Source organism: Globicephala melas, chromosome 17, assembly GCF_963455315.2.
Source record: "Globicephala melas chromosome 17, mGloMel1.2, whole genome shotgun sequence".
Taxonomy (NCBI): domain Eukaryota; kingdom Metazoa; phylum Chordata; class Mammalia; order Artiodactyla; family Delphinidae; genus Globicephala; species Globicephala melas.
The window spans coordinates 75,282,097-75,309,711 of NC_083330.1; the positions used below are offsets into that span (position 1 = coordinate 75,282,097).

Consider the following 27,615-nt stretch of genomic DNA (forward strand, 5'->3'; position numbering starts at 1 on the left):
TGTGTGTTTAGGCAAAACCCCAGGGCATTTAGCACATACCAGTTAGTAGAATGTAATAGATACCATTCTAGTGGAATGGACGCTGAGTTTCTAAATGGCTAGGAATCGTAAATTCGTGTTTTGGAGGAAACACCTAAATCTATATATACTTTACTCCTATTTCTCTAACTACCTATAGCACTTAGGGTCTTAATCATATTTGGTGGCATCTGAATTCAGAACCATCTAAAATTGCCTTTTTACTGCTTGCTGTGTGGACAACAGGATCCTTGATTAGGGTATCAATTCCCCTAGTTCAGGAGCCATATTTCTGGTTTCCTGCCTATAGGATTTTAAAAGGCCCCTTGTTCCTCCTCCATGACCCAGATATCACTCCACGAGTAGCGATATGATTCCAGAATTTGAAATAAATAGTATTCCTAGTTCAAAGGCTGGGCTGGTGGAAAATGTTTACTCCCTTCTCTCAAGTCCCTGCAAAATGGCAAGAGTTTATTTTTCCCCCATGAAGGGAAAATTATTAACAATCCATCATTTTTCTCCATGCCAGCTCACTCACTCTTGCCCAAGCGAAGATGATGCTCTTATCGGGTTGGTGAGTTTGGGAGAAGAATTGAGCACGCATAGCTACTTTCTGTCTGTCTGTCTGTCTGTCTCTTTGTCCAACTGCAGACGTTTTTAGAGCAGCCTGACTCTGGAAGTCCCAAACTCACTCTCCAGCCCTTTAGATTATCTGCCCGCAGAGAACAGTGCTGTAGCTGTGGAACGTTGCACAGGCCAGAGCAACTTCTGTAATCCAGCATCCTCAGTAAGAAATATGATGAAGAAGGACATGTACGCACATATGCTATTTTATATACGTATATTTAACATAAATATTAAATGTGTATTTCATTTGCCTCTTATTTCTCAATGGGATTTTAACCTATGAAAGAAAAAGAGAAGCAATTTATTCTCTCCCTCAAAGCCATGAAGGCCGTTGCAAATTCATCATTCTTTGGACCTCTGTCTGAATATTTAAATGGAATTTTGTTGCAATCAGTTCTGCACTTCTCAGCTATCATCAATTTTTGGTCCAGTTTTCAGCTTATTAACAAAGTATATTGATTGAACACCAACGTGCATAGGATGGTGTGCACAGGGTAAGGAGTAAACCTAGAGGATTGAAACTTGATTCTGGACCTTAGGAACTTATAGAGTCATGAATAAGTTAGGTGGTTAATCAGGTAATTATAATACAACAGGATAGGTGCTGGAGAGTCAGAACTAAGTTATTTCAGGCAGGCAGTTCTCTCTTGCTGGAACGTAGCATACAGACATTGTGAATGTGAGACACACCTCACACAATGCTTCTCACGTGTTAACAAATAACTAAAAATTCCAGGGCATGTACGCTATGAGCTACCACCTCACACCTGTTAGGATGGCTGTTACTGGAACAAACAAGTGTTGGTGAGTACGTGGAGAGGCTGAAACCCTTGTGCCCTGTTGAGGGGAAGGCAAAATGGTGCAGCTGCCGTGGAAAACAGTATGGAAGTTCCTCCAAAACTTCAAAATAGAGATACCATATGAGCTGGCAATCCCACTGCTGAGTATTTATCCCAAATAATTGAGATCAGTATATTTAAGAGATATTAGCACTCCTATGCACATAACAGCACTATTCGTAACAGCCAAGATATGAAAACAAGCTCACTGCCCATGGACAGATGAATGGATAGAGAAAATGTGGGACAATGGAATATTATTCAGCCTCGAAAAAGGAGATTCTGCAATCTGTGACAACAGGGATGGATTTTGAGAATATTATGCTAATAATGCCAGTCACAGAGGGACAAACATTGCATGACTCCGCTATACAGGAGGCGTCTACACTAGTCAGATTCCTAGAATCTGACTTTACTTGATTCCTAGAATCAAAGTGGTTGCCACGGGTTGGGAGAGGGGAAAATGGAGAACTGCTCATCACGGGGCATACGGTTCCAATGAAGTAAGATGAAGTGCTGGAGCCAGTTCATATTGGCTTGCAAGAGCCAGCTGTTTACATCTCTTCCTGAATCCACATTCAGTGCTAACACATCCCTGGCTTGAAATTGACTATGGTGGGAGCATGACACATGGAAATTGGCAAACACTACAGACTGGAGGTTTTTTTGTTTGTTTTTGCTTTCCTGAGAGCTAGTTGTGAAACATTTATGAGGACCCTGGCCATACCTCTTCTCATAATTTTCTAGGTCCTTACCTTGATGTGTTTTTCTTTACTGATCACTATCTGAAATGATATCATGTACTTCTTGCCTGTCTCTCCACTAGAATGAGTGACCCATGGGGAGAACATCTTTATTCTGTTCCCCAGCGTCTATGTGAAGAGCAAACATTTGTGTAAGTCATCAGGCATCACCTAACTCTTTCTGAGCAGAGTCTGCAGCTGCCCCAGGTCGGGTCCTGTGCATGGATGTTCTCATGTGATCCTCACAACTATTATCCTACCCATTTTAAGGAAACAAGACTAGGTGAGCTTCAGGGAAAAAACAGACAAACAAACAAACAGAAAATTAATTCTCTCAAGGATCTGCTGCGAGTAGAGGAGCAGGATTTTGAACTCAGGTCTTCCGGATACCATATCATCTGTACTTTGTACAAGTGGTTGTCATTCCAACAAAACTCTTCCAGGACGCTAGCTGCCTATGTGTCTGTCACCTCCTTGTGTGTTCACACTCCTTGGGAACGCAGCCAGGGCCTGGCAGTCTGAGGCTTACATATCGTTGTGGTGATTTGGAATCAGATGTCCTGCAGTAGTCTTGAATTGCAGTGCTTTGCTCAGTGGTCCTCAAAGTGATGCTTATATTTGCCAAATTAACTCTCCCAATTTTCATTTTAAAAAATACAGTTGGTTCTAGCAGGGGGCTGGACTGAATGAATGCATGAGCGAGTGACTCTAGATATTTCTAGAAAAGCCATTTTAACATGAGATATGTTTTCTTTGGTGCCCCTCTCAATTTCAGAATCCATGAGGCAAACTTCAACATTGCTGTAACTTTCCAACTAGAATTAAGTGTGGGGAGAAAATAAGGTTATAAAGATGAAGGTGAAAAGATCTTCGCGTCTGTCCTAAGTGATGGATGGATTTCAAGTGTTTCTCCTGCTGGATTTACTATAGCATCTCGAACACTATTCCATCCACATTTAGTTCGGAGGCAAACGTACTATTCAGAAACCCAAAGAAATGCTTGGACTTGTGTAGCCACGGCCAGACATCTTGGAGGAAACACTGATTGTGCCCACAAGTGAAATCTACAATGAGAGACAATGACCTCATCTTATGTCAACCCTTTGACTTTTATGATTTTTTTTTTTTTCAGTATGCGGGCTTCTCACCGCTGGGCCCCTCCCATTATGGAGCACAGGCTCCGGACGCGCAGGCTCAGCGGCCATGGCTTACGGTCCCAGCCGCTCCGCGGCATGTGGGATCTTCCCGGACCGGGGCACGAACCCGTGTCCCCTGCATCGGCAGGCGGACTCCCAACCACTGCGCCACCAGGGAAGCCCCTTTCTGAATATTTTTAAAATTTTTCTGGAGGAAGTCAAACTTAGATATTCATCTGTCCTCCTAATTAGGTAGTTCAGCCTTAATTCTTATGCTAAATGCATTTCATAGCTGCTGCAAAGTCTCAGGTGAATTTTTTTTTTTCTGACATTGCTTGTGCCCACACCACCTGCTTCTAATTCATTTTGCAAAGAGGACTCAGCACAGATGTCTTCAGGGACCTAGGAAGTCTTGATTCTGTCTACAAAACCATAAGGATACTCAACAACAACAAAATACTTTGTCTACTGATCTTCTCTGACACCTGCCAGCTCCTGCCTCTGCAATTTGTCTGACTCTTTTGCCTTCAGAGAAAATGCACCTGAATGTGCAGAGGTGGGCAGACTTCTCTCCTTCATGATTGGAGATGAAGGGAAGAAATAACTTTGAACAAGAACGTCCTTGGCGCTCAGGGTTCACGATGTGGGCATGCAACTGGTTACTTACAGATTTTCCTGAAAGGTCAAGACTGCAAGTTTTTGGTGCTCCATATAAAAGAAGGCCTCAGAAAACCTTCGGACCTGAGGAATAAAATAGTATAAACAATGTAACTCACTGGGTGGGTTTGGCCTTCACTTTTTTTTTTTTTAATTAATTATTTATTTATTTTTGGCCACACCATGCAGCACGTGGGATCTTAGTTCCCGACCAGGGATCGAACCCGTGCTGCCTACAGTGGAAGCGCAGAGTCTTAACCACTGGACCACCAGGGAAGTCCCTAGCCTTGACTTTTTAAAAAGAAATTAAGGCTCAACGAGGGAAGTAACATATATTAATATCAGGGAGAGCTTAGCCCACAGCCCAGAGGTTCTGAAACACTAGTATTTCTACGCACCCCCAGCTGCCCTCTCTCTTTCTGGTTCTGAGCACAAACCTGATTTATGGACACAATTGAATGCATGTTTATGAATCTGCTCTCGGCTTGCGTTCTGTCGTTTGTACATTTAGGCCTTATTTCTTCTACTAGAATATGCGACCCTTGAACACAGAGGCCATAGATAAATGCAGATGAAATAGACTGTGCAAGGCTAGTCATGCAAGTGTGTCCGCTAAGCACTTTGCAGACTTAGCTATTTGGTCCTCTTGCTGGAAATGAGAAGACCAACGTCTTTTACTATGCATTAGTACCCACCACTGTGCACTCAAGCTGGTGGCAAAAAATGCGCTGGGAACAATGGAGTAGATGTGAAGACACTTCTGTGAAACACTAGCAAAGCACTTCGTCATATCCCTGAGATGGGCTTGCTATCGCTTAGTAGCCAAGGAAGGTATTTTTTGAATAGTAGAGCAAAGCGGAAGGAAGTTCATAAAGTTTCACTGCTAGTTCAGGGTGGAGAAGGGCTAGTATTGGGTCTACAGAAGTCCATCCCGACTTTTATTCTGCCCAATGAGCCAACTGTTGTAAAGCTTCCTTGAGGATCACTGGTGCATGACTAGAGAACTGATACCATTTAACCCCTTACCCGCAAGGTGTGATGCTCCTGGGTGAGATAAGCGGTCACTTGGGAGTGTAATGTCACCGTGTCCAGGAATTGGGTCCACAGAGCCATCAGGTGGGAGGCCAGCTGGGCAAGATCCTTACTTATCTGCTCAGCTATCTTCTCTGGATTATTCAACATCTGGGGAGGCAAAAGGGTGGCAGTAAAGGACCTCTGCTCCATGAAGCTACTGCCTCCTGAAGTCTTCACTGGCTTCTCAGCTTTTAACGAATCCCTCTCCTTTCTCTGGACTCTCCTCTGCATCCTATTACGTTCTGAACTCATTACTCGACAATCATGATAGCTTCCACTTATTAATATTTACTAGTTGGCAGGTAGAACACTGGGTGTTTTTATATGCCCTTTCCTATTTAATCCCCACAATGAACCTTTGGTAAAGTTACTGTAGCCATCATTTTATACAAAAATTAAATGAGAGAGGATGAAATAGCACACCCAAGGTCACACAAAGCTGAGATTCAACTGCAAGACCATCTCACCACAAAGCCCCGGCGCCACGCTGCCTTTACAGAGTAGGCGTCGTAAAACATCTCCCGAGAAACAATACAGTCTTTATAACCTCACGGCATCTGACTTGCTAGGTGATTTCCACATGGCCGTGCTCAACAGACCCGCCACCATCTTCCCCCCAACACTCCAAATTTCTTAAGAAGGATCCCAGGTTGTCTTAACGAAAGCTTGAAGGACCCAGCCTACAGAGGTCCGGAGCCCTTGCGGGGACTTCTGGCTAGCTTCAGTTTAGAACTACGAGAGCCGTCTGCCTGGGGGTAACTTTCATTGTGGAGAGGTGAGAAGAGAGATCACATCTCTGAGGACAGCCAGAGAACCAGTGGTCCAAGCCTAACTGAATTCTACGCTTCATCACTTACCCACCAAGAATTTAATGTGCATCTCCCATATCCCAGGCACATGTTTAGAATACATGGGAGCACAAAGATGAATTAGAGAGCGTCTCTTGGGACTTCCTTGGCGGTCCAGTGGTTAAGACTCGGCACTCCCAATGCAGGGGGCCCGGGTTCGATCCTTGGTCGGGGAACTAAGATTCTGGATGCCACAGGGTGCGGCAAATAAATAAAGTGAAGTTCAGTAAATGTATTCAAAAGAAAAGGAGTGTCTCTGCCTGCAGAGAGCCTCTTTCACCAGAGGAGATAGGAACGTGGGTTAACCCTGAGGAGTAGAGCCAATATTTCATAACTTTAAATTTAGTATAATCTGTAAAAATATCAAATACTATGCTGTATATCTGAAACTAATATATTGTAAATCAACTGTATTTCAATAAAAATAGGTTTATACCATCCTTATCCTTAATATGCTTAAAAAGTCAACTTAAGAACACTGAAAAAAAGAAGAGTGGTGGGCATGTGTCTGTCTTAGAAGACGCAGCAGGACACACAACCATTGCTGTTTCAAACCCATCTCTGAGCTCCTTCTTTGCCATGTGCCTCAGTTTCTTCATCTGCAAAATGAGTGTGCAAAGCAAATAACCCTTTATTGGGTGTAACAATGTATGGGGAGACTAAGTTCAAAGCCTCGCTTGAAACGCTGAAAGTTCCCTTCACTCTTCTTTGACTAAAGGCTGATGCTAGTATAAGGCATGCTGGGTGGAGCAAAGCATCTGAGAGTAAGAAAAACAGAGAAGGGCTTCCCTGGTGGCACAGTGGTTGAGAGTCCCCCTGCCGATGCAGGGGACACGGGTTCGTGCCCCGGTCCGGGAGGATCCCACATGCCGCAGAGCGGCTGGGCCCGTGAGCCATGGCCGCTGAGCCTGCGCATCTGGAGCCTGTGCTCCGCAACGGGAGAGGCCACAGCAGTGAGGCCTGCGTACCGAAAAAAAAAAAAGAAAAACAGAGAAGAAGGAATTTGACACTCTGTAGGGCTCTTTAATTGTTGGGTATTGCGGCTTTGTAATTAATGACTAGCTTCCGGGTACAAGGCATCATTCACCTGCAGCGTCTCTAAGCTGCTTCTTCCAAGAGGAAAGATCAGTCTTTGGTGACAGCACAAGCTACAAAACTCCAAAACGAGAGAATGGCCCTGTCTTCTGATAGAAGCACTGTTTCCATCACTGGCTCTGCTGGGAGACAGGGACCAAACATGGAACGTCCACTCTTGGTTCAGTTCCATAATGCATGGCCCAAAGTCTTAAGAGGCAGAGAAGGAAGGATTGGGTTGGGGAGAGTAGGGGATGTGACTGGCCACTGGAAAACCTCGAGGCTGGAGAGTAAGGCTTTTAGACGGTCTCTTAGTGGCTTATCTTGACATTCTCCAACACGTTACCCTCACTGCCAAGCTCCTGCATCAGCACCGAACACCTTTCTGCCCCTGACAACGTTCCCGGCCTTCCCTCTGGCGCAGTGCCGCCCATGGCTCCGGCCACACCAACCTGAACACACAGCTCTTTCCAAGCACCAGGGCCTTATCGGGCTGCACGTTCTCCTTGGAAGGCCTACTGCCTCTTCCAATCTCCTTTCTCCCTCTCTTCACCACTTCGGACTTGCCTGTTCTCCACCAGGTAACTGTTTCAGAAGCCCGTGCAGTCACTCTTGTTCCTGATGGTTCTTTCAGAACGTCTATTGTGTGCCACGTGTAGGCCTGGCCTCCCTTCTCCTTGCGGTCTACTTGACCTTGCACAGACTACTCTCATGGTACACTTGCCATATGGTGCTTCGGTACCCTCCTTTGCCTGCACCCCAAGCTTCAGCCTTCTCAGTATTCTCGGTACCTACGCTGTGGCTGATGGATGATGGAAACTCGGTAACTCTCCATTGAGTCAGCTGGTGACTTTGCATCAGTGAGAGGCACCCGTGCCTTAGGAACTGGACTTCCTTTACTGGCCTTCTCGCCCTGACACCCACGGCTCTCCCCACTGTCCACTCCAGCAATTCTGGCAAACACAGCATGAATTCTGAGCTCAGCCCCCAGAGAGGAAAGGAAAAGCCATTCATTAGATGTGTCGGCAGGAGCATTATTTTCTTCCCCGAGTTGATGACAGCAATGGTTCCAGGTAAGATTGAGGAAGCTTCTGATGAAGGCACAAGAGGACCTTCCTGCTCTCACAGAGGCCTGGGCCTGTTCAGGTACAGATGATGGGTGTGGAAGGGTCTCTCTGGCAAGAAAAAGAGAAGCCCTTCACGCTGACAAGGAGGCAGTCTGGACCCAGTGCCATTTCAGGTGAAGCTCCTGAAAAATATACAGCCCCCCCTGCCGTGCTTTTCATCTGGGTCTAGCCACGCTCCTTTGCTCATTGACTCACCACCTCCGCCCCTTGCTCTGTTTACTGAAGTCTGAGCTTGGAGTATGCTGAGCTCTGGGAAGCCAAAGATAAGTATGTCCAGTCCTGGAAGGGGCACATGGTCCAGTTATAGCTATTTATTTCGATAGTTAGACCTACAAAGTACTGTGAAAGAGATACGTCCTGAGTGCTGTGAAAGGGTCATGGAAGGCTTCCCGGAGGAGGTGATGCCTGCGTGGCATCTTCAAGGTAAGCAGGTGTCAGGTGGAGAAAAGTCTGCTTTATACGCCCTGAGCTAGCCACGTTCTCTCACCATGGGCCTTACTCCTGGCTGCACGCTGAATCACTGGGAGACCGTAAAGCGTTTGGGCCCATCTCTGAGGGTAGGACTCAGACACCAGGATTTTTCCATTGCTGTCTGGTAGACAGTCAACATGATTTGAACCTGTTTGCTGAGTTTCATTAGAACCTTTCCACCCGTTACGGAGAGCACAAGCCATCCCTTTTCTAATCAGGCTGCACGGCGGGGATCCCGATCGTGGGCTCCAATCACCTTTCCAGCCCAGACCCCCACAACTGGCTTCAAAGGCTCCCTCTGCAGCCGTCCTGGGCCCCGAGCACCCACGGTGCTTCCGTCAGGTCGAGACTCGCCCTGGCTTTGCATGGTTGTTCCCTCCCCGCCTCACTCCTAATGCCACCTAGAGCCTCCGGTGCTCACACAGGCCCCTCGTCTTACACTTCCTGGTCCAGCACTGATGCTCTTGAGAGCTCGCGCCTCCTGCGTGAACACATCTGTTTCACCCCAGGCTGTTAGTCCTGGGAAGCTCTCTGCCATCTCGGTTGTATTCCCAACAAATAGCAGAGTAGCTGGCACACCGTAGGTGCTTAAGAAATGTGTGTAAGATTCACACAGAGTAAAGGTGCAGATGAACTTCTCCATGAGTGTAGAGCTCTATGTTTTCAAATTGTCTTAAATCACCTGAAACAGTTTCCACTGTCCAATCCATCCTTGAGATGGATGCTTTTGTGACCATGTGCTTGGTTGACCACTAGGTGGCGATGTCCTGCCTCTAAAAGTTCTGTGGGCTGTGAATGTGCCTTTTGGGGAGGCGGGGGGCAGGGAGGAAGCTTTGTTTCTTTCACTCCCAGCACCAGGCCAGCCCTTTAAAAAACCGCAGACCAGGCTGTGCTCCTCCCAGACTCCCCCTTTCCCTCCGTGTCACCCAGCTGCATCCCTGCAGCAGTCAGCTAATTTGGTTGCTTTGTACCGAATAAAGCCTGAGGCAACACTGTCACTCAAAACCAGGGGCCTTTTCCCTGCAGTTTGGGGGCCGGTACCAAAGGAAGCAGGCAACCCGCTGGGTTTTCATGAAATATATCTAAGAACTCATTGGTAGCCTGAGCTGTGGCCTGAACCACTGCAGGGACCAGATGCATCAATATTGCAGTGGCTCGCAGATGGCCTTGGGTTCAGGCCCCCGGCCCATCCCTTAGTGGTTCAGGGACCATGATGCTCCTCTGTGTCTGCTTGTGGCCAAACGCATGGGGGCATATCCATGTCTCCCCCTGCACTCGCAGGTTGCAGTGGGGGAACCCCTGGTGCATTTGTACGTTTCAGGGGTACAGCATAATGATACGTGTACATACTGCGACATGACAGCCACAATAAGGTTACTTAATACACCTATCGCCTCACGTAGTTACAATTTTCTTTTTCTTGTGATGAGAACTTTTAGGATCTACTCTCTTGGTAAATTTAAAATATATAATACAGTATTGTTAACTATACTCACCATGCTGTATCCCCAGAACTTACTTATAACTGGAGGCTTATACCTTTTGACCACCTTCACCCACTTCCCTCACCTCCCCCCATCGCCCCTGGCAACCACCAATATGGTCTCTGTTTCTGTGAGCTTTTTTTTTGTTTTTAGATTCCACATATAAGTGAGATCATACAGTATTTGTCTTTCTCTGAATGACTTAGTTCACTTAGCATCATGCCCTCAAGGTTCATCCATGTTGTCACAAATGGCAAAATTCCATTCTTTTTGATGGCTGTATACTATTCCACTGCAGACAGACACACTGCATTTTCTTTACCCCTTTGGGTGGACACTCAGGTTTCTTCCATGTCTTGGCTATTGTATATAATGCTACAATGGACATGGGGGTGCAGATACCTCTTCAAGATAGCGATTTCATTTCCTTAAAATAAATACCCAGAACTGGGATTGCTGGGTCGTATGGTAGTTCTGTTTTTTAATTTTTTGAGGAAACTCCATACTGTCCTCCCCAGTAGCTGCACGGATTTTCATTCCCACCAACAGTGCACGAGGGTCCCCTTTTCTCCACACCCTCGCCAGCACTTACCCCTTGTCTTTTTGATGAGAGCTATTCTAACAGGTGTGAGATGCTATCTCACTGTGGTTTTGATTCATCTGGGGAACTTGTAATGAAAATGCAAATCCCTGAGCTCTACTCCCATCTACTCTGTTTCAACCTGTTTAGATGGGACCCAGGCCAGGGTGCGTCTAAAGTCCAAATGTGTTTCTACTGAGAGGCCAGGGATGAGAAACAGTGGTTTAAAAGATAGAAACGTCAAGTTTGCAATGAGACAGTCTCGTGAGTCCTGCTCTGAGCATGGATTAGCTGGGTCACCGACCCTGAGCTACACACTCCTTTCCACCTCATCTGACTCTCGTTACAGGAGGATAGCCGTGCTCACCCAGACCGTCCAACGCAATGGGATGTGAAAGCGTTCCAGAGATTGTAAATAACAGAACAGCGTGCATTTGCCAAGTACTCACTAAGCACGTACTCTTAATACGTGATTGATGAACTTTGGGCAAATGCAAAGCACTGTTTTCAAAATCATCATCTTCATGGAAGCTGGCCTCCTGCCACGTGTGAGCCATCTGAGCACGGGTGCAAGGTTTCTGTCACCCTCCGTGAGAAGCACACAGCCCGTAGTCAGTAAACGTTTGTTAGATGCATGGTTAATAGACAAATAAAAAGTGTGAATGTCAGGGAAACCAAGACCTGTTAACCTGTTTGGTGTTTTTCAAAATATCTAGCACATGGCCAGGCACACGACAGGTGTCTAAGAGACACAATGATTTAGGGCAGTGGATGGAAGAGTATTTCTTCAGTTTAAGATCTAACGTGAGGTAACCAGTCGTGTCTTTTCATCTCCGATTTCTACACCAAGCAAGCAACTATGTTTGCCCCACATAACTACTGCCATTCAGAACTAAGGAGTCAGTTTCCTAATTACCTGTAGCTCTGAGCACAGCTGAGAGAGTGTTTCTTCAACAGCAAGTGACTCTAGGAAAGAAAAAAAAACCCACACAATTAAATGGACACACACTGAAATGCAGAATTTGTTAACGGAATGAACGGAGCACAGATGTCAAGTCGGCATTGACATCACAGAAAAAAATACAGCTTCTGTGGACTTTCCTTCTCTATTCTGTCTAAAGGGTCCTGTTTATAAAGAGGGTGATTTGGAGCCATGTGGCTTCACACCAGATAAAGGTCAACATTGTTCCATGGATGCATTTCTGAGAAACAGGAGAGCCTCACGTTCACTTTGCGTGGTCCAAAGCGATTCCACATTCTGTTGTGCTTTTGCGGGTATGTAGCACGTGCAGGCACGCGCACGTACACACACGTCTGTGTGACACATCTAGGACCTGGATCTGTAGGTCCTTCATACAGGTGGATGTTCAGAAGTCCAGGGAAACGGGGTAGCAGAGCTAAGACTACTGCTCAGCGCCACCAACTCGTCCCAGTCTTCCACACCAGCAACAGAGAAGCCCGCAAACCCGCCGTCTTACAGCTTGAACGGGGTGGACTCTGGTCACTTGTGGTTTCCTGGTCGCAGCTTTGCCTGGGTTTGAACTTTCCCCTAGTTCCATGAGGCTGTGGTCAGACCTTGCCTGTGGCCGACGCTCACGGATGAGCACATGCTGCCCGCCCAGCAGCTGTCCTCAGCTCTGTGAGCCCCACGAGGCCTAATGCACTTTTATCACTGATCATGGCTGTGCGCTTGGGGCCTGGCACAGTATACCCATGCACACAGTAAACATTCAACAAAATATGGTGAGTGAGTGAATGAACAAATAAATTCAGTTCCTTTGGGTTAAAAAAAAAAAAAAAAGTCGAAGGAAGAAGCCAACTGCTAAGACACTGTTTTCATTCTACCCCTGAGCTAAACTGGCTCTGAACTGTGTGGGTCTCCTGTGAGTGCATCTGACCTGAAAAATTTCAACTCCAAGATCACGTGCTTCAAAGAGGGCATTAGAGCTGACAAAGCCAGATGGTAAGACGGCACCAGAAATCCATGCAACAACAACAACGTTGCCCCTACTCCTTCATCCTGCGCGCTAGGCACTGTGTGTGAGGGATCTGGGGGTCTTCTGCCCTCCAAGACCCCCAGTCTAGCGGGGAAAAGAAACATGCAAATAAATGATTGCTGTGTGGTGTGTTCAGTGTAATAACGGATAATGCACAAGGCCATCAATACTGCCAGAGCATGATTTTCTCCGCAAGGAAGGTCTCAGGGTGCAGGGAGGGAAGTTGAGGTTCCTTCCCAGCAGGACTGTTATTACCCTTGAATACCAGGCTAAGGACCTGGCTTCTGTTCTAGGGGCAAAGGGCCTCATTAGAAGACTTTGAGCAAAACCACAACCCACCACCTGCTGTAAATGAGTGTGACCCGATATAAAGACTCTGCCCCGGGCATCACTGAAGAATCTCTGTGTTCCTGCCTTGTTGTGCCACACACTGTGACCCTGAGCAGTCATTTCACCTCTCTGAGCTTCAGTTCCACCGTCTGTCAATCAAGAGGGATGAGGCCCAATGACCATGATGTCTGATGATGGACAAGAAGCGATTCACCCCCAGAAAACCAAAACCAAATATGGTGACTACTGAGAGCTTGCTAATGTCATCCAGATGAAATATATATATATGTAGAAATACCTACATATATAAATGTAGGACTGTTTTATACTCTTGTAAGTTGCAATACAGTAACTACAGCCTAATTAAGAAAAAGGCTGTAAACAGGCATTTTCCCTTAGAAAGCAACTCCACATCATGTGCCCACAGCACCAGGTGGGTAGTAGGTGTTTAATAAATGCTTCGTGGATGAATGAATGAGTAAATGAATGTGACTCGAGGTGCTTGCGTCCTTTCTCCCTGCATTGGCACGTCCAAGATTTTCTCCGGCTAGAGTGATGTCGAATACAAAAAAAAAAAAAAAATCTGAAACGGTGCTTGCTACTGTGACATTTACAAGAGCATGCTGACTTTTCTCGAGCCCCAGTCCAAAAGAGGAAGTTCGGTCGGCTGCTGGGGTGAGGTTTCCCCTGTGCCCAGCCCCTTACCCAGCTCCATGCGTGGCAGCTCAGGGATGTCCCTCATGATGGTCAGGAAGTAGGCACGGAGTCCCCGGTAGGCGTGTAAGAGCAGGAAGCACACGTCCCGGTGCCACTTGTAAGCATGCTGCATGCAGTTGTCAGAGGGCACGTAGAAGCTCCCCTGCAGGGGGAAACAGAAACGCAAGCTGACGGCTACCCACGTGGCCAGGTCCTGAGCAAAACGGGGAAGCGCTTCAAGATGCCAACAGAAGAGCTGGAATGTCTTCCCTCTCCCTCTGTATGGGGAAACCGGTGAACCTGGCCAAGCCTCTATCTTACTGTGTTCAAATTAAAATAATAATAGTAATAATAATATTAGATGATGGTGATGATGAGGACACAGACCTCGCAGGTTTGGGGCAACTGAATGTCACCCACTTATAAGCCTCTTTCTCTTGCCACTGTAAGAAGCCATGGGACAGACTGAGGTGGGCTCCTTTTCACAGGGAGATGAGGCATTTAGAAAGACCTCTGTATTGATGGATGAAGAGCACACGGTGCTGAGGAGAAAAATGCTTTGCTGTAAAATAGGAAGCAGTTGTGAGTTGCAGTTCTCAGTGTTGAAAGTGTAAGAGACTGTGGATGTGCCCACGCAGTGTGAGAATGCTCTGTACATTCTACTGTGTTGGTAGCTGTAGGACGCATTACAGCAGTAGAATTCCACACGTGTCGTTTGTCTGATGAGGAAAAGATGCTTAAGTCTACAGTTTACTTGGAGGCCCAGACATGATGAAAAAGAAGGACCAGGACAGTTCTGACTTCCCTGCAACCCCACTAGAGAAGGATGGCTTGGGGTGAATTTCAGGAAGGATTTGTTTTAAGAACAGAAGAAGGAAATCTCACCAGGATGGGTTTGGGCAGAAAAAGGGAGGCACTGAGTAGTAAGCTTGAGAATTCCATGGACGTAGGAATCTACTGCTCACGTGGATGAGAGGAGCTCAAGCAAATGTCTGTTCATGACCCATCCAGGGCTTCCTAGCCTGTCCTGCTGGGAGAAGCGCCAGGGGCAGTGTTGGTGGAATTGCATCCTCTTGGTTTCTGTGAGTTGACTCGCATAGTTGCCGATGTGGCAGCCTCTTGCTTCCTTTGTTTCCTTTTTTCTTTGCTGCCATCTGAGAGGGTTGAGTTGGTCCCGTGGGGGCAGGACAGGTCTGATAAGGGTCAGGAGCCCCCTGAACTCCATCTGTAGCCCCAGTGGTTCCATGAAGGCAGAGAGTGCTGGGTATAATTACATTCGCTCTCATCACCGCATCACGATAGTTGGGTCACGGCATGCAAGGTGGTACAAATTAGGAAACCCGGATGGAAGTCTCAGGTCTGCCGTCACCTCACTCTGAGACGGTCTTAGATTCGTTCCCTGGGAGAAAGACTGCAAGACAGAGATTGGCCTGCAGGAAGGTCATGGCATGTGCTCTTGGGAGCAACGACCATGGGAGAGTAGGGTGGGGCAGAGGGAGGAGGTACACTGCGCCGTCGTGCAGACACAGGGACCTCAGTCGATCCCAGGGGGAGCTCTGGACCTGCAGCTGTCTGGCCTTGAGACGGGGGCCAGGTCTTTGTACCCATGCACTGACCATCACTGGGCATGGGTTACCTCGGGGAAGAGGTGTGACCTTGGTCGACAGCTCTCCCAGACAGGGCAATTTTCAGAGAGGGACTTGGCCATATGCAGTTGGCCACCATCACCCTTGGTAGAATGAGGAAGGAGTGATTCAGGCCTGAAGATAGAAACTGGGCACCACAGAACTCCCCAGAGAAAGTCTCAACAGTACCCTTCACTCCCCAGTGCCTCAAATTAAACCTGGCTTTACGTTATGAGGTCCTTTCTGATTTGAACGTAACAGAGACATTCAACAAGCTTTGTCATAAAAAGACTTTTCCGTTTCATAAGCAGAAAATTCAGTCAGGACATCTGTGGTTGCCAGACACTCAGGGTAACTTGCATATTCCCATTTCTCATCTTTCCTATTAAGATCAGAAGTCAGTACAGTTGCAGGAAGACCAGCAAAGCTTGTTCATAGCAGGGTGTGTGTGTTGGACTCCCCAGGTCTATAGAGCAAGAAAGAATCCGCTATTCATGAAACATCTAGATATTCCCATCATACTGTATCTCAGTGGATACTTAACAATCACCTTATAAGGCAGATATTCTAATATGTGTTCAAAATAGAATACAGATATGGTAAAAATCTCAGTATTACCAAAGGAAATACAATATAAAGTTTCCTATTCCCTAGAGTCCAATAATTTTCTCGTACACCCTTCTACAAAGCTGTTATATGCGTACGTACCTATGTGTATATATGTGCGCTTATATACATATATGTCCTAAAAGCACAGAGAGACACTCATGTTGAAAAATGCTCTTGATATTTCTTGGCTACTCATTTTTATCACTTATGCCTTGAAGTGACCAAAGAAGTGATAGCAACTCCGATGCCCGTTTCATAGATTGAAGACCGTGGCTCAGAGAATCTAGCGAGCTATACGAGTCACTGTGCTTTGCCCGCAGCAGAAAGGATTCTCAAGTTCAGGTGCTCAGTGAAGGCAGGCCTCTGTCATCTGCCATGTGTGCCTTTGAAAAGCATGGCTGGCAGAGGACAGCAGCTCCGCTAGGTCTGCTTACTTTGACATAGGCATTAATACAAGTCCTGCAGTGACTCCATTATCTGTGACTAAGCAGAAATGAAAGCAGACAGAGGATTAACAAAGGCATCAGATCTCGCAGCTCTGAGTCCACAGACTGTTTACCTCAAACGCCCCTGAACCCTCCAATTTCTGGTCCTGCTACCTGCTCCCAACTGCATTTTCTTATCACCAGTGCCTCCTTTTGACAGTGCCCCAAGACCCATGGAAGAGGGCAAGGGATCTCCAAAGTATGTTATTTACTAAGTTTCACTTTTAAGACTAGACACCAATAGCATATGGATTTTTCGAGAGAGACATAAAGAAAATGTTGGAGAATCGTCATAAGGCTGATTTGATATGATTATTGAAATAATATGAAGTCAAAGTGTTAATCCAAAGAGAAATCCTAAAAACATATGGCTGGAGATTATCATAAACAAAGCCAGTGCCATTTTCCATAAACACTCAACAGCACGACTTTTAGAAAGTGAACGATTTGCCACATAAAATGCCATTAGCCGGCCCTCCAGGCCTCCAGAGCCAGCACTGAGCAGCCAGTGCCCCCCCCCCACATTAGAACTGCATGAAGTGGATTGAAAAGCCCTGCCCAATCTCCCCAGCACAAAGAAAGAACACTTTAGCATCCCTCCTTTTCAACGGTCTGGAAAGGAAACCCTAAATAATACGACAGATTCATGCAGGGTAGGCAGAACATAGGCTGCATGTAAACTCACAACGGAAGGCTCCTGACCAGGGCCCACCCCGCGGCATCATCTGTGCGACATCTGTAAGGAGGGAATGATAGTAATCCGGCTGTTAGGGTTGCTGTGAAGGATTAAACAACACCACTCACGTAAAACACAGACTTATGTGATGCCTCAGTGTAATGTCAGGGTGCGCTAAAAGGAAAATCTTTTTCAGTTAGGACCCACCCGCTGATGGCCTCTGGAAATGGGTCTATGGATTACGCAGCTCAAACCTCAATGGTCATCCACATAGAAACCTGCAAATGGATTTTCACTGAATGGAAGTCTTCTGGGAGCTGTGCAGGGATAAAGCTTGGTTAGAACAGAGTCTGGAGTCAAATAGGGTCTATTCCTTGCTCGCGGACTATCACCGTGACTCAGCTGGTCCTCAACACCTGAAATGTCAGTTTCCTAACATGAAAAGTGGGGATAATGATAAAGTTAAGTGTTTAGTATAGTGCCTGGTTTATATTAAGTACTTGTTAAATGTTAGAAGTTTTGCTTTCTCATTCATTTATTACCTAACAGAGGTACCTTGCCATCACATCAGACCTTTGCATACGTGCCTCTCGAATGAGTCTGCATCTCTACATCTAATTACTGCCCTGGGCTCTAGAGCTCTATTCCAAACTGCTGATTGGATAGCCTGCCTGTTGTCACACACGCACCTTGAAAGGAGCTTATTACTGCCTCCCTTACCTGGTCCTTCTCTTCCTTCTGGTCTTGGTTAATGGACCCACCTTGCCCGACATCCAAGAAAGCCAGCAAGTTCCTCTAGTCTCCAGACTTTCTTCTCACCCCAAGAACCAGTTATGAAGTCTTGAAAGTTCTAAAATGCTCTTGCCTCTGCCCTTGTCTGAGTCTTCTCTATTGCTCACTTTAATTATTAACACATCCTTCTCCTGGGTCTCACTGCCCAGGTCTTCCCTTTCATCTGCAGCACCAGTGTGTTCCCACTGTCTACAAGATCAAATTCATATTCCTTAGCATGGCATTCAAGGCCTTGAGCCCCGATCACATCTCCTGGCTCAGCGGCTGCCTCTTGTTTCACTCCAGAGTCCACTAGCTGTTTTTCCTTCTTTTCAAGGCCTGTCCCCTTGCTGCCTAAAAGTCACCACCAAGAATCAGGTCAATGTCCTGTTCTTTGTGAACCTTCTTCAACTGCTCCCTCCTCTTGGGTCCCTTGCACATACCTCATTAGACCACAATTATTTCTGTAAATTTCTCTCTCTAACCCTCCCTGCACACTTTGAGGTTAGACAGTATGCTATTTGTCTTTGAACCTGACACACCTAGGACACAGAATGCAATGACTACATGGACAGTGAATGAATGAATGAATGAACTGTAGCATCCTCTAGAGGTCTTGGCAGCATCACGACAAAATGGGCTTGGTGAGCACAGCCCCCGATTGAAGGTCCAAACTACCTTCACGTCCCCCTGCTTAAGAACTGCGGAGCTTTCACGCAATTTTGGAATTTGGATCTGCTAGACCCCCACGATAATCATGCTATAGATATTTATGTCCTATAGAAATATACTTATTTATACTTTATATGAAATATGTATACAACCTGATTTTTACTAAGCATGCGGTAAACATCGATAACTTTTCATTTAATTCAGACACACCCATAAAGGCAAAACACATTTTTGTATAGAGATATCAGCCATCTTCTGCGTTACAGTTACGAGAGAATATGCACAGATGGAATTGGTTTGTACTATACTGGACGTGTCTTTGAAAAAGGAATGGAAGCTCAATCAGACCTCAAAATCTAGAATTCTATTCATAGTAGCTACTGTTCATTGTATATGCCTGCTGTGTGCCTGGTACTATTTTTTTGGCCCCTGAATTCCTCTTCCTGGTGATGCGGTGAGTTTTTCATTATGATCTTTGTTTTTAACCAATAAGAAAATAATAATACAACAGCTTTAATAAACAGCTAACATTTATTATTTGACTCTATTAAATACCAGGAGTTGTTGAAGTGTTTTACATGTACTAATTATTTAATTCTTCTGCCAACCTGATGAGCTAAGCACAATTATTTATCCCCATTTTATAGACTGGGAGACTGATCCCCAGAGTGATGAACAACTTGCTTGCAGGGCTCATGGCATGCGGGAGGTGGAACAGCAATGCAGACACAGTCTGACACTGGAAACCACACATTCCTCGTCTTTTTTTTTTTTTTTTTTTTTGCGGTACGCGGGCCTCTCACTGCTGTGGCCTCTCCCGTTTCGGAGCACGGGCTCCGGACGCGCAGGCTCAGAGGCCATGGCTCACGGGCCCAGCCGCTCCGCGGCATGTGGGATCTTCCCGGACCGGGGCACGAACCCGCGTGCCCTGCATCGGCAGGTGGACCCTCAACCACTGCGCCACCAGGGAAGCCCTGCTTCTCCACTCTTGATGTGTTTGCAACGTGGAGGGGCATATCCACTAGCATCATACTCCCAGCTCCGCTCTGCCCACTTATTGAGCAAAAGGTGAGTTTGGGATAAGAACCTAGGTTCTTCCCTGGAGTCTTCCTCTCTTGGTAGCAAGTCCTCCCTCAGAGGCATTTATCTCCATCACCTTCAGCCCTGGCGGAAGTCTGGTAGATGAGGTGTTCTTCAAGGGAGGCCTACATTTGTCTAGCACGGCTGTATCTGATTAAGTGAGTAGTCAATTCTAGAGTTCAATGTCCGGGAACCCCCCTGATCAAAGATGTAAGCCAAATCTCACATCTTAGTTTGAATTCTAGTTTGTCTTATTTTGTCTGATTTTCCAATTGGGTCAGCACTCAGTTAAGGGGAAGAGGGTATTGTGTATCAGTTCCCCTTCGCACCCAGGAGATTTGATCTCTTTGACGATGAAGTCACTAACGTTAATACTTCCCTGTGTCATACTGCCTGGGGTACTCAGGAACAGAGGCAGCAAACAAGAAGAGTTGGCCAGTGCTGGGTTAGAACAGACCAGTGGATTTCAGTCACTATTTGGAGGAATCCTGGGGGTACCTTAAGCAGTAAGAAAGGGGCAGCGTGGGCGAGGACCCCACTTCATCAGAGCTCTTCTGTTCACAGCAGATTTATGATGGGTTCTGCAGAGCATTCATTTGAAAAAGAAGTCCTTAGTTAAAAAAAATAAAGAAACTTTGAAAATCACTGGACTCATCTAATGCCCCTGCGTGCTCAGCGGCTCTATTGTAGTCCAGAAGACAAGCACAAATTGTGGAGCTGAAAATCAGACCTCAAAGTCCTTGTTGTTCATTGTTTTCCTTCCTGATTCCTAATTATTGTTTTCTTTCTTCTCTGTTTATAAGCCTGTTTTAAACGACAGTTTTTAAAAGGATACTTTTTGACTCAAATTGCTCCAAAATGACAGTGAGGTATTTTTTTTTACTTCCACTTTGTGGGAAAAAGCAACAGAGTTCCATAAAGATTCAGTGGACTTGGAATTACAGGAATGACCTGGGCTCAAGGGGTTAAGTCCTGCTTTTGCTGTTCCTCAGCTTCAGCGCTTCTGACAGTGGCTTAATTGTCCTCCGGGCAAGAATGAGGATAAAGGGGAAATGTTCTTTGCCTTCCATAAAGTACAACGAACACATAGTCCATCAGTCTTGTTATCAGTAAGAACTCCGTGTGAATCTTCCAGTGGTGTGCTTAAGTGATGGTATTTTCTTTAGTAATTTGTTCAATTCCTAGCTAACTAAGAGATTTTGACCTATTTAAAACTTTAAAAAGTATAACTCGTTAGTAATTAGATAAGTTGACATATTGAATCTGCATAATTCATAACCATCTTGTAAGTTACTTTGATGCTTATGATGTGATCTGGGTGAATGCCTATATTGCTGCCCTTGACCCATTTGACTTTAGAGAACTGTGTATTTATATTAGAAGTATTACGATTGGGAGCCCCACTGGGTGTCTTCAGCTCATCAGTGGGGTCAGTCCAATTCCGTTCATCTTCATGATCCTAATTACTCTATACCTGGTGCTTCCCGTGTACCTGTCATTGTGCTAAACACTTGCGCTCCAAACATTAACGCACCCTGCCCCCACCTGGAAGAACATATTCTCAAGTTAGAGGAAATGGGGACACAAATGCAAAAGTGTAGTGCAGTGTGGTAGGCATCATACTAGAGGAAACCTCAGGATGCTATGAGTGTGTGGGAAGGCGTAGGTAGGGAAGGTTTCCTAGAACAGGTGGCGCTGCGGTTGAATCTTGAAAGACTAGGCAAGTAGAGCAGGGATGAGGGAAGGCACTGAGACTGTCATAAACAAAGACAGAGAAGGAACAAATTAATAAAGGGCAGAAAAATATAATCAGTAGCACGCGGCTAAGGTAAATGAATCCAGGCGAGAAAAGCAGGAGATGATGCTAGACAGACAGCCTGGGCTCTGGGCATGGAGGGTCGGGCATATCATGTTGAACAAAAATCAATTCCCAGGCACCCAGAGACACAGAGGAAATGGACAACATGTGTGCCAGTGTGCCTGTCAGTGGGGGATGGGAAGACACGTGTCGAGCCCTCTTCCATGACTCTGGCTTCTCACTAGTCATTGCATCTGGCCCTCCAAACATGTAGGGAAGTTGAAATCATGATGTAAATTTGCAAAAGTCGAATGGTCCAGAGACATTAAGTAAATGGCCTGTGGTCCCATAAGGACTAAAAGACAAGTCCAGGATCCCAAAACAGCACAGCCTTGGTCTGTTATCCCACGGGGTACTATTCTGAATGCCCCAGAATGAACATCTTCTCAACTGAAGACAAGACAGCAAGAATAGGGATAAGAAAAACAGCAGGAGTAGGGTGAAATGGCCATCAGATACACTGGATCAATTATGGAGCACGTGAAGGGTCAAGCGATTAATACTTCCATCCCCAAGAGGCCAGTTCCAAGATCATAAACTCAGACGTATCTGCAGAATAAGTGAGCTGTCAGTCTCAGTGCCTTGGGATGTGGCGACCACTGTAAATGTTTCTACTTCGGATTCCGGATTCCGTAGGGGTTCACTATGGTCTCTTAAAAATGTAAAATTCTATGCTTTTGTGATTTTAATTATGAAAGGTATTAAATTCCTTTAGCTGCCACTGGGACAGGCACAGAGTCAGCATGTATAATTACTCTCCTATTTCGAGTTCTGAAGTCTCTTGTGTGAATGTGGTCCTTATCCCTCGTACTTCTGGTGGGCTTTCTATATAGCTCATTCTATAGGGAACCTGGAAAGCAGACCAGAGCAGAGCATCATTGAAAACAGACCCTATGTTCTGATAGCAAACATACAAACACCCATGTGACTCCTTATAGATCTTCTTATCTGAGACACACAGAGCACCCAGAGTCATTTCTAAGTGAGGTGAGGGATGACTGTCTCAATGTCAGAGGGCGGCTACGGGCATGGGTGTGACCTGCATGAGGTGCGTCTGATCCCAGAGCCCACACTCCTGCACCACCAACAATTCATTCCGGCCTCCCCGGAGCGAACGCTGGCTCTCTCTTAGCCTCTGCAGAAAACAGGCTGTTCTGAGAAATTATTAAGGCACATGGGAGGCCACTGCACCAATATTGTCATATTAGAATGTTTAATTCTATGAGAAACCAGCTCAGAATACTTCCGGCTTTTATTGGAATGACCATAGCAATCGCAGAAACCAAAATGAGTATTTGCATAATAAGTCATAGTATTCCTAGAGCTTTTAAATCAACTCTGTAAAGTCTGTGTCATTATTGTCCTCCTTTTATAGACAAAGAGACAAAGTGGTGGATCTCTCAAAGTGTCAGGAATTGAGAGTTTTCTATAAAATATTATCCAAATGTATAGACCAATAATAATCGGAACGCATTTTAAGTAAAATTTGGATTGTGTCCATGACCACGTTGCAATCAAATACTGCTGTGCGTTAGCAGCTGCATTTTCCTCAGGGTTCAAGATCCAGCTGTTATGTGTAAAGGCCACTAAAGCGACAGCGACAGCGTTAACACTGCCGCACCGCTGAACCGCGGTTAGACACTGGAGCTGTTTTTAATGCTGGTCTGAAGTTAAAGCGACAGCGTTAACACTGCCACACCGCTGAACCACGGTTAGACACTGGAGCTGTTTGTAATGCTGGTCTGAAGTTAACTGGCTGCTCATTATTTGCTAGTACGCTCCTGAATGCGGTGAGCACCTTCGATATGACATGTAGCCCAATCTGAATTTGTGATTGTCACCTCACCGATAAAATAAGAATAATAAGGGCAATTCCCTCCAAGAAGTATAATGAGGAGCAACTAAGACAGCAAGTGGAAGCAGGGTACTTAGAAGAGTATCTGGCAGAGAATGGACATCTGACAAAGAACGGGTATTTGTATTACAGGAACACAGAAGAGGGGAGTGCAAGCCACTTTACAGGTACGGGAGGAGAGATGACAGAGTTCTAACATGCAAAGAAAGGACAGGTCAGAGGGCCCAGCAGGTAGAGTGGTGTTGTTGGCCATCATATCTGCAACCACACTATACAGACACTCCCTCCCTTTTCTCTGAGCTAAAGAGATCGAGGCACAGAAACAGGGGGTAAGGGGGAACCAGAATCCCATTTCCCTGCAGTCTTCCAAATACAGGTGATTTTGACTTTCAGTATTACAGACAGAGCCTTCAGATGATATCAACAGGCCCTTTGAAAATTGTGTCTACCAACGAGGACTCTACAGACAATAGATTCTTTAATTAAGGTGACTGGAGTCACTACATCCCTATGATGTAGACAATACTGCAACGTCCCACATTCGAAAATGCCTAAACTCTCCAATAAAACATTTACAGCTTGTGACACTTTGATTTTCTAGTATTTTACTTCCAGCTCTTCTTCATTAAAAGCATTTCCCCAAACTGTGCGCAACGTTCAGCAATTTCGTTAGCAGTTGGCAAACTGGATGCTTAATATTTAATCTAATTGAGAACATTACACAACTCAAACCGAACAAGCAATTTAGTTGTCAGATGATCATAAAATCCCAAACACCTTTCTGATGAATGTCTTTATTTTTAAAGTCTAGTTTGAAGAAGGCTCTGACTTAACTAAATACTATCCATCAACTCAATCAGATGCATGTGATCGGATGCCTTTAAAAATTCCCAAACAGTCGCTAAGCGTGATATTTTAAAAACGCGAGCGATCACATGCTGAGTGAAAGAAGCGTGCCCTCCACTGTCAGGGTCAACCTGAATTAAAATGCTGGCTTTGCAGACTGTAACCTCTTCAGGGCTCTACTCCACATGGGTAATCGCTGAATCTATCTATTAAAAATAATTTTGGAATGAGATACCATCTATAATACAAGATGGATGACATGCTCTAGTTCTATAATAAATCAAAAGCCTGGCTGATATTAAGTGTACCATACGGCCACTCCATAAATAGCAGATACAATGAGTAAAATAATAATGATGGTTATCATTATTATAGTTAATCCTATTATTTTTATTAATAAAATTTTAGTGTTAATAAAACATCATCTCATTTTTCCTCCTACTCAGATCACATTCGAGAGTTACAGGAGGCAGGCAGAGGGGGCAAGGGGAGAGATCAGTTAATTCTGGGCGTTATTTTCAGTTGGATGCCTTCCCCTTTGTTTTACTTGGTGGCTTTGATTCGTTAAGACTGGGCTCTGCTCTGGCAGAAACACCTTTTGGGAACAGGATTTGAGCTTGTTCAGGATCAAGTATGGAGGAGGTTTATCCCCCTTGCACACTGCTGTTTGTGGATATAAGCAAGAGAAGGGTAGATGCAAGAGGTGAAAAGAAACAGGAGTACAAAGGAGGGAAGATTCGATGAGCTCAAGGAGGAGCGGAGAGGAAGGAACAAGCTCCACTGGGCTGGAAACCACACAGAGGTGGGCACCAAGCAGTCACCACACAGAACAGGAGGGCTTGATGGATGTGAACTTCTCATCAGCCCTGGAGACTTGTGGCCGGAAGTCTGCTCTCAACCCAGCTCACAATAACTCAACATGTGGGCCCCGTGGGTTTGTTATGAAAAGCTTCTCTAATCCAGAGGCCAAAGCCTGGCCCCTCTCCCCATGGTTTCTCCTTGTCCTGACTTTAATTGCCCGGATATCAGCCTGTTCTGACCCTGAAACCAGTCTCCCATCTCAACCTACCAGTATCTGTATGCCTTCACCTTACCAAACCCATGTCACAGATGCCCTGGGGATAGACCCTTGCTGATTCTCAAGAGAGATCATAGTAAATGCAAGTTTTTCTCTCCTTGGGGACTCTACTCTGTCATTTCCTTTACACAAATGTTACTTTTAGTAATACTTCTACACCGAGGCAAGAGAAGCTTCTTTCAAGAAGAGTTTTGGGTGGTTTTGACCCTAATTATGGTTGATATTATTACAAACAGCCACATTTTAGAATGGAGTAGAATATACATACATAAAATATTTAGCATGGCGCCCACGTCAATCCTGTATACTTTTCTTCAAGAATCATTGATCGGGTGTTGTTTCTGGGCTAGGCACTAAGCAAAATGCTCTTAGGAAATGTAAAAAGATTACTGGTACAGGATTTCTGGGTTCAAGCCCCTCGTAGTTCAGTGTGTGAGGCAGCACACAGGGATAAATGGTTTTGCTGCAGCTTGGGAAGTGCTGTGATAAATTTATACACAAATGCTACTACAGCGCGCACACACACACACACACACACTCACTCACTCACAAAGTATCTGTATCATTCTTGGGCCAGTCAAGAAAAGCGCCGTGTAAGAAGTGACCCTATAATTTAAAAGACACAGATTTTTTTTTTTTTTTTAAAAAAGGAGGATGAAAATTCCAGGCACATATGTGAAGGCTCATGTAAAGGACAACCTTTTGCAGAAGTGAAAAAAGAAAATGAGTACGGTTGTAGCACAGCATACATGTGGGGATAAGGCTGAAGACGAGTTTAGATTTAGGGGTATAAAATAAGGCCGTATGAAGGCCTCTCTTGCTTGTCATGATGATAAATGTAAGGTTCATCATCTCAAATTAGCCTAGGTGAGAATCAGCAGAGGGAGGAGCGTCAGGAGACCAGAGACAAATTGGGAAGATGTGCATTTTCCAGGTAAAAGGGCATCTGCTTAGGCAGTAGAAGAGGGCTAAGGCAGGGCTTACAAACTCAGAAGCCACTTAGAGTTTGAAGGAATCAGTCACTGGCGTGGATGTAAGAGACAAGGGATCAAAGATGATCCTGAGGTTGCCGGTGACTCACTCAAATAAGCAACACAGAAAAACTGTTCGGGTCCCAAGAGGATGATGTCAGCTGAATAGATACGCTGGTTAAGATTCAATCTCTAGTCCACCGGCTTGGGATGAAAACCCAGGGCCATCATTCACAGTCTACCTGGTCCTGGGTATGCCTCAGTTTCCTTGTCTGTAAACCGAGGGAAATAGAAATAGCTTCTTCCTAGGGTGCTAGCAAAGAGTGCATCCGCTGGTGTGTGCAAAGGCTTAAGACGGGCTGGAAAAGAGTAAGGACTCAATGTAGTTTAGCTAAGATTAGTCTAGTAATTCACTGAAAATATGGAGTCTGATCTGAATCTTAGCCACAGAACCTTATATCTGTATGAATTCACTGCCATGATCACCAGGACAATTTATGTAGCAAACAAAACACTGACCTCAGAGCCTTAAATCCAGCATCTAAAGTTTACTATATGGACAATCCCAGGTAAGTCACTTCCACTCTCAGGGCCTCAGCGTCCCCATCTATGAAAGGGGTTCACACATCGTACGGGTGTTATGGCTGTTAAAGGAACCAGGGTGAAAGGGCCTTGGGACAGAGAGCACACTATGGAACTCAGGGATCGCGTCACCATTACTCGAGGCATCAATGTTAAGTCTCAAAGAGTGCAACTTAGGCATCTTGGGAAGTTTTCAGGGGCTCTCCACTCTCCGACCCTCCCCCCTCCCACGAATGGCTCAGAGCCGACAGGCAAGGCTGGGCCAAGGTTACAGTGCTCCCTGAAGCCCCCAGCAGACACTCTGGCAGCCACAAGGAGGCAGCATTTTCGTTGGAAGTTCTCTTGGGAAAGAGAATGAGGTCAACATGGAACAGAACTCCCTATGCTACCCAGAGAAAGCAGCCAATGAGGCAGGGAGAACGGCAAAAGTCAGCAAGGAATGAGAGTCAGTTCCAACAATTACTAGTGGAGCAGACTCTGCTGAAGTGAGAGGGTCAGTCAACACAGTACAGGCCTGCAGACCAGGAGCCGGTCTACCCCTGGATCGGTCTGAAGACGTAATTCATTCCAAGAGGGTTTCACTGACAGGTCTACTCCTGGAATGGGAGGTCCAGGGTGAGTACCAATAAAAGTATAAAGGACTGTAATAGAACTTTCTACGAAATCATAAGCAAAGCTTCACAACTATTTACAACTATTGGGGGGTCACTTAAATAAAAGAGGGGTTATCTAATCAACTCAGGGGTAGGATTTTTCAGAATAACTTCTAATAACATTCATGCACGTGATATTTATTGAGTGCCACA

At 45.6% G+C, this 27,615-nt stretch overlaps 1 protein-coding gene across 3 annotated transcripts in view; it reads right to left on the reverse strand.

Annotated features, from left to right (window-relative positions):
• Positions 1-27,615, reverse strand: part of FAM135B (family with sequence similarity 135 member B) — a 269,866-nt gene that overhangs the window by 28,860 nt on the left and 213,391 nt on the right. For all 3 annotated transcript variants that reach the window (XM_060287086.1, XM_030876275.2, XM_060287087.1), the window contains exons 8-11: positions 13,711-13,864; positions 11,595-11,644; positions 5,047-5,202; positions 4,031-4,104 (exon numbers count right to left, since the gene is read on the reverse strand). In XM_060287086.1, the coding sequence (XP_060143069.1) occupies positions 4,031-4,104; positions 5,047-5,202; positions 11,595-11,644; positions 13,711-13,864 (434 nt within the window). The remainder of the gene's footprint in view (positions 1-4,030; positions 4,105-5,046; positions 5,203-11,594; positions 11,645-13,710; positions 13,865-27,615) is intronic.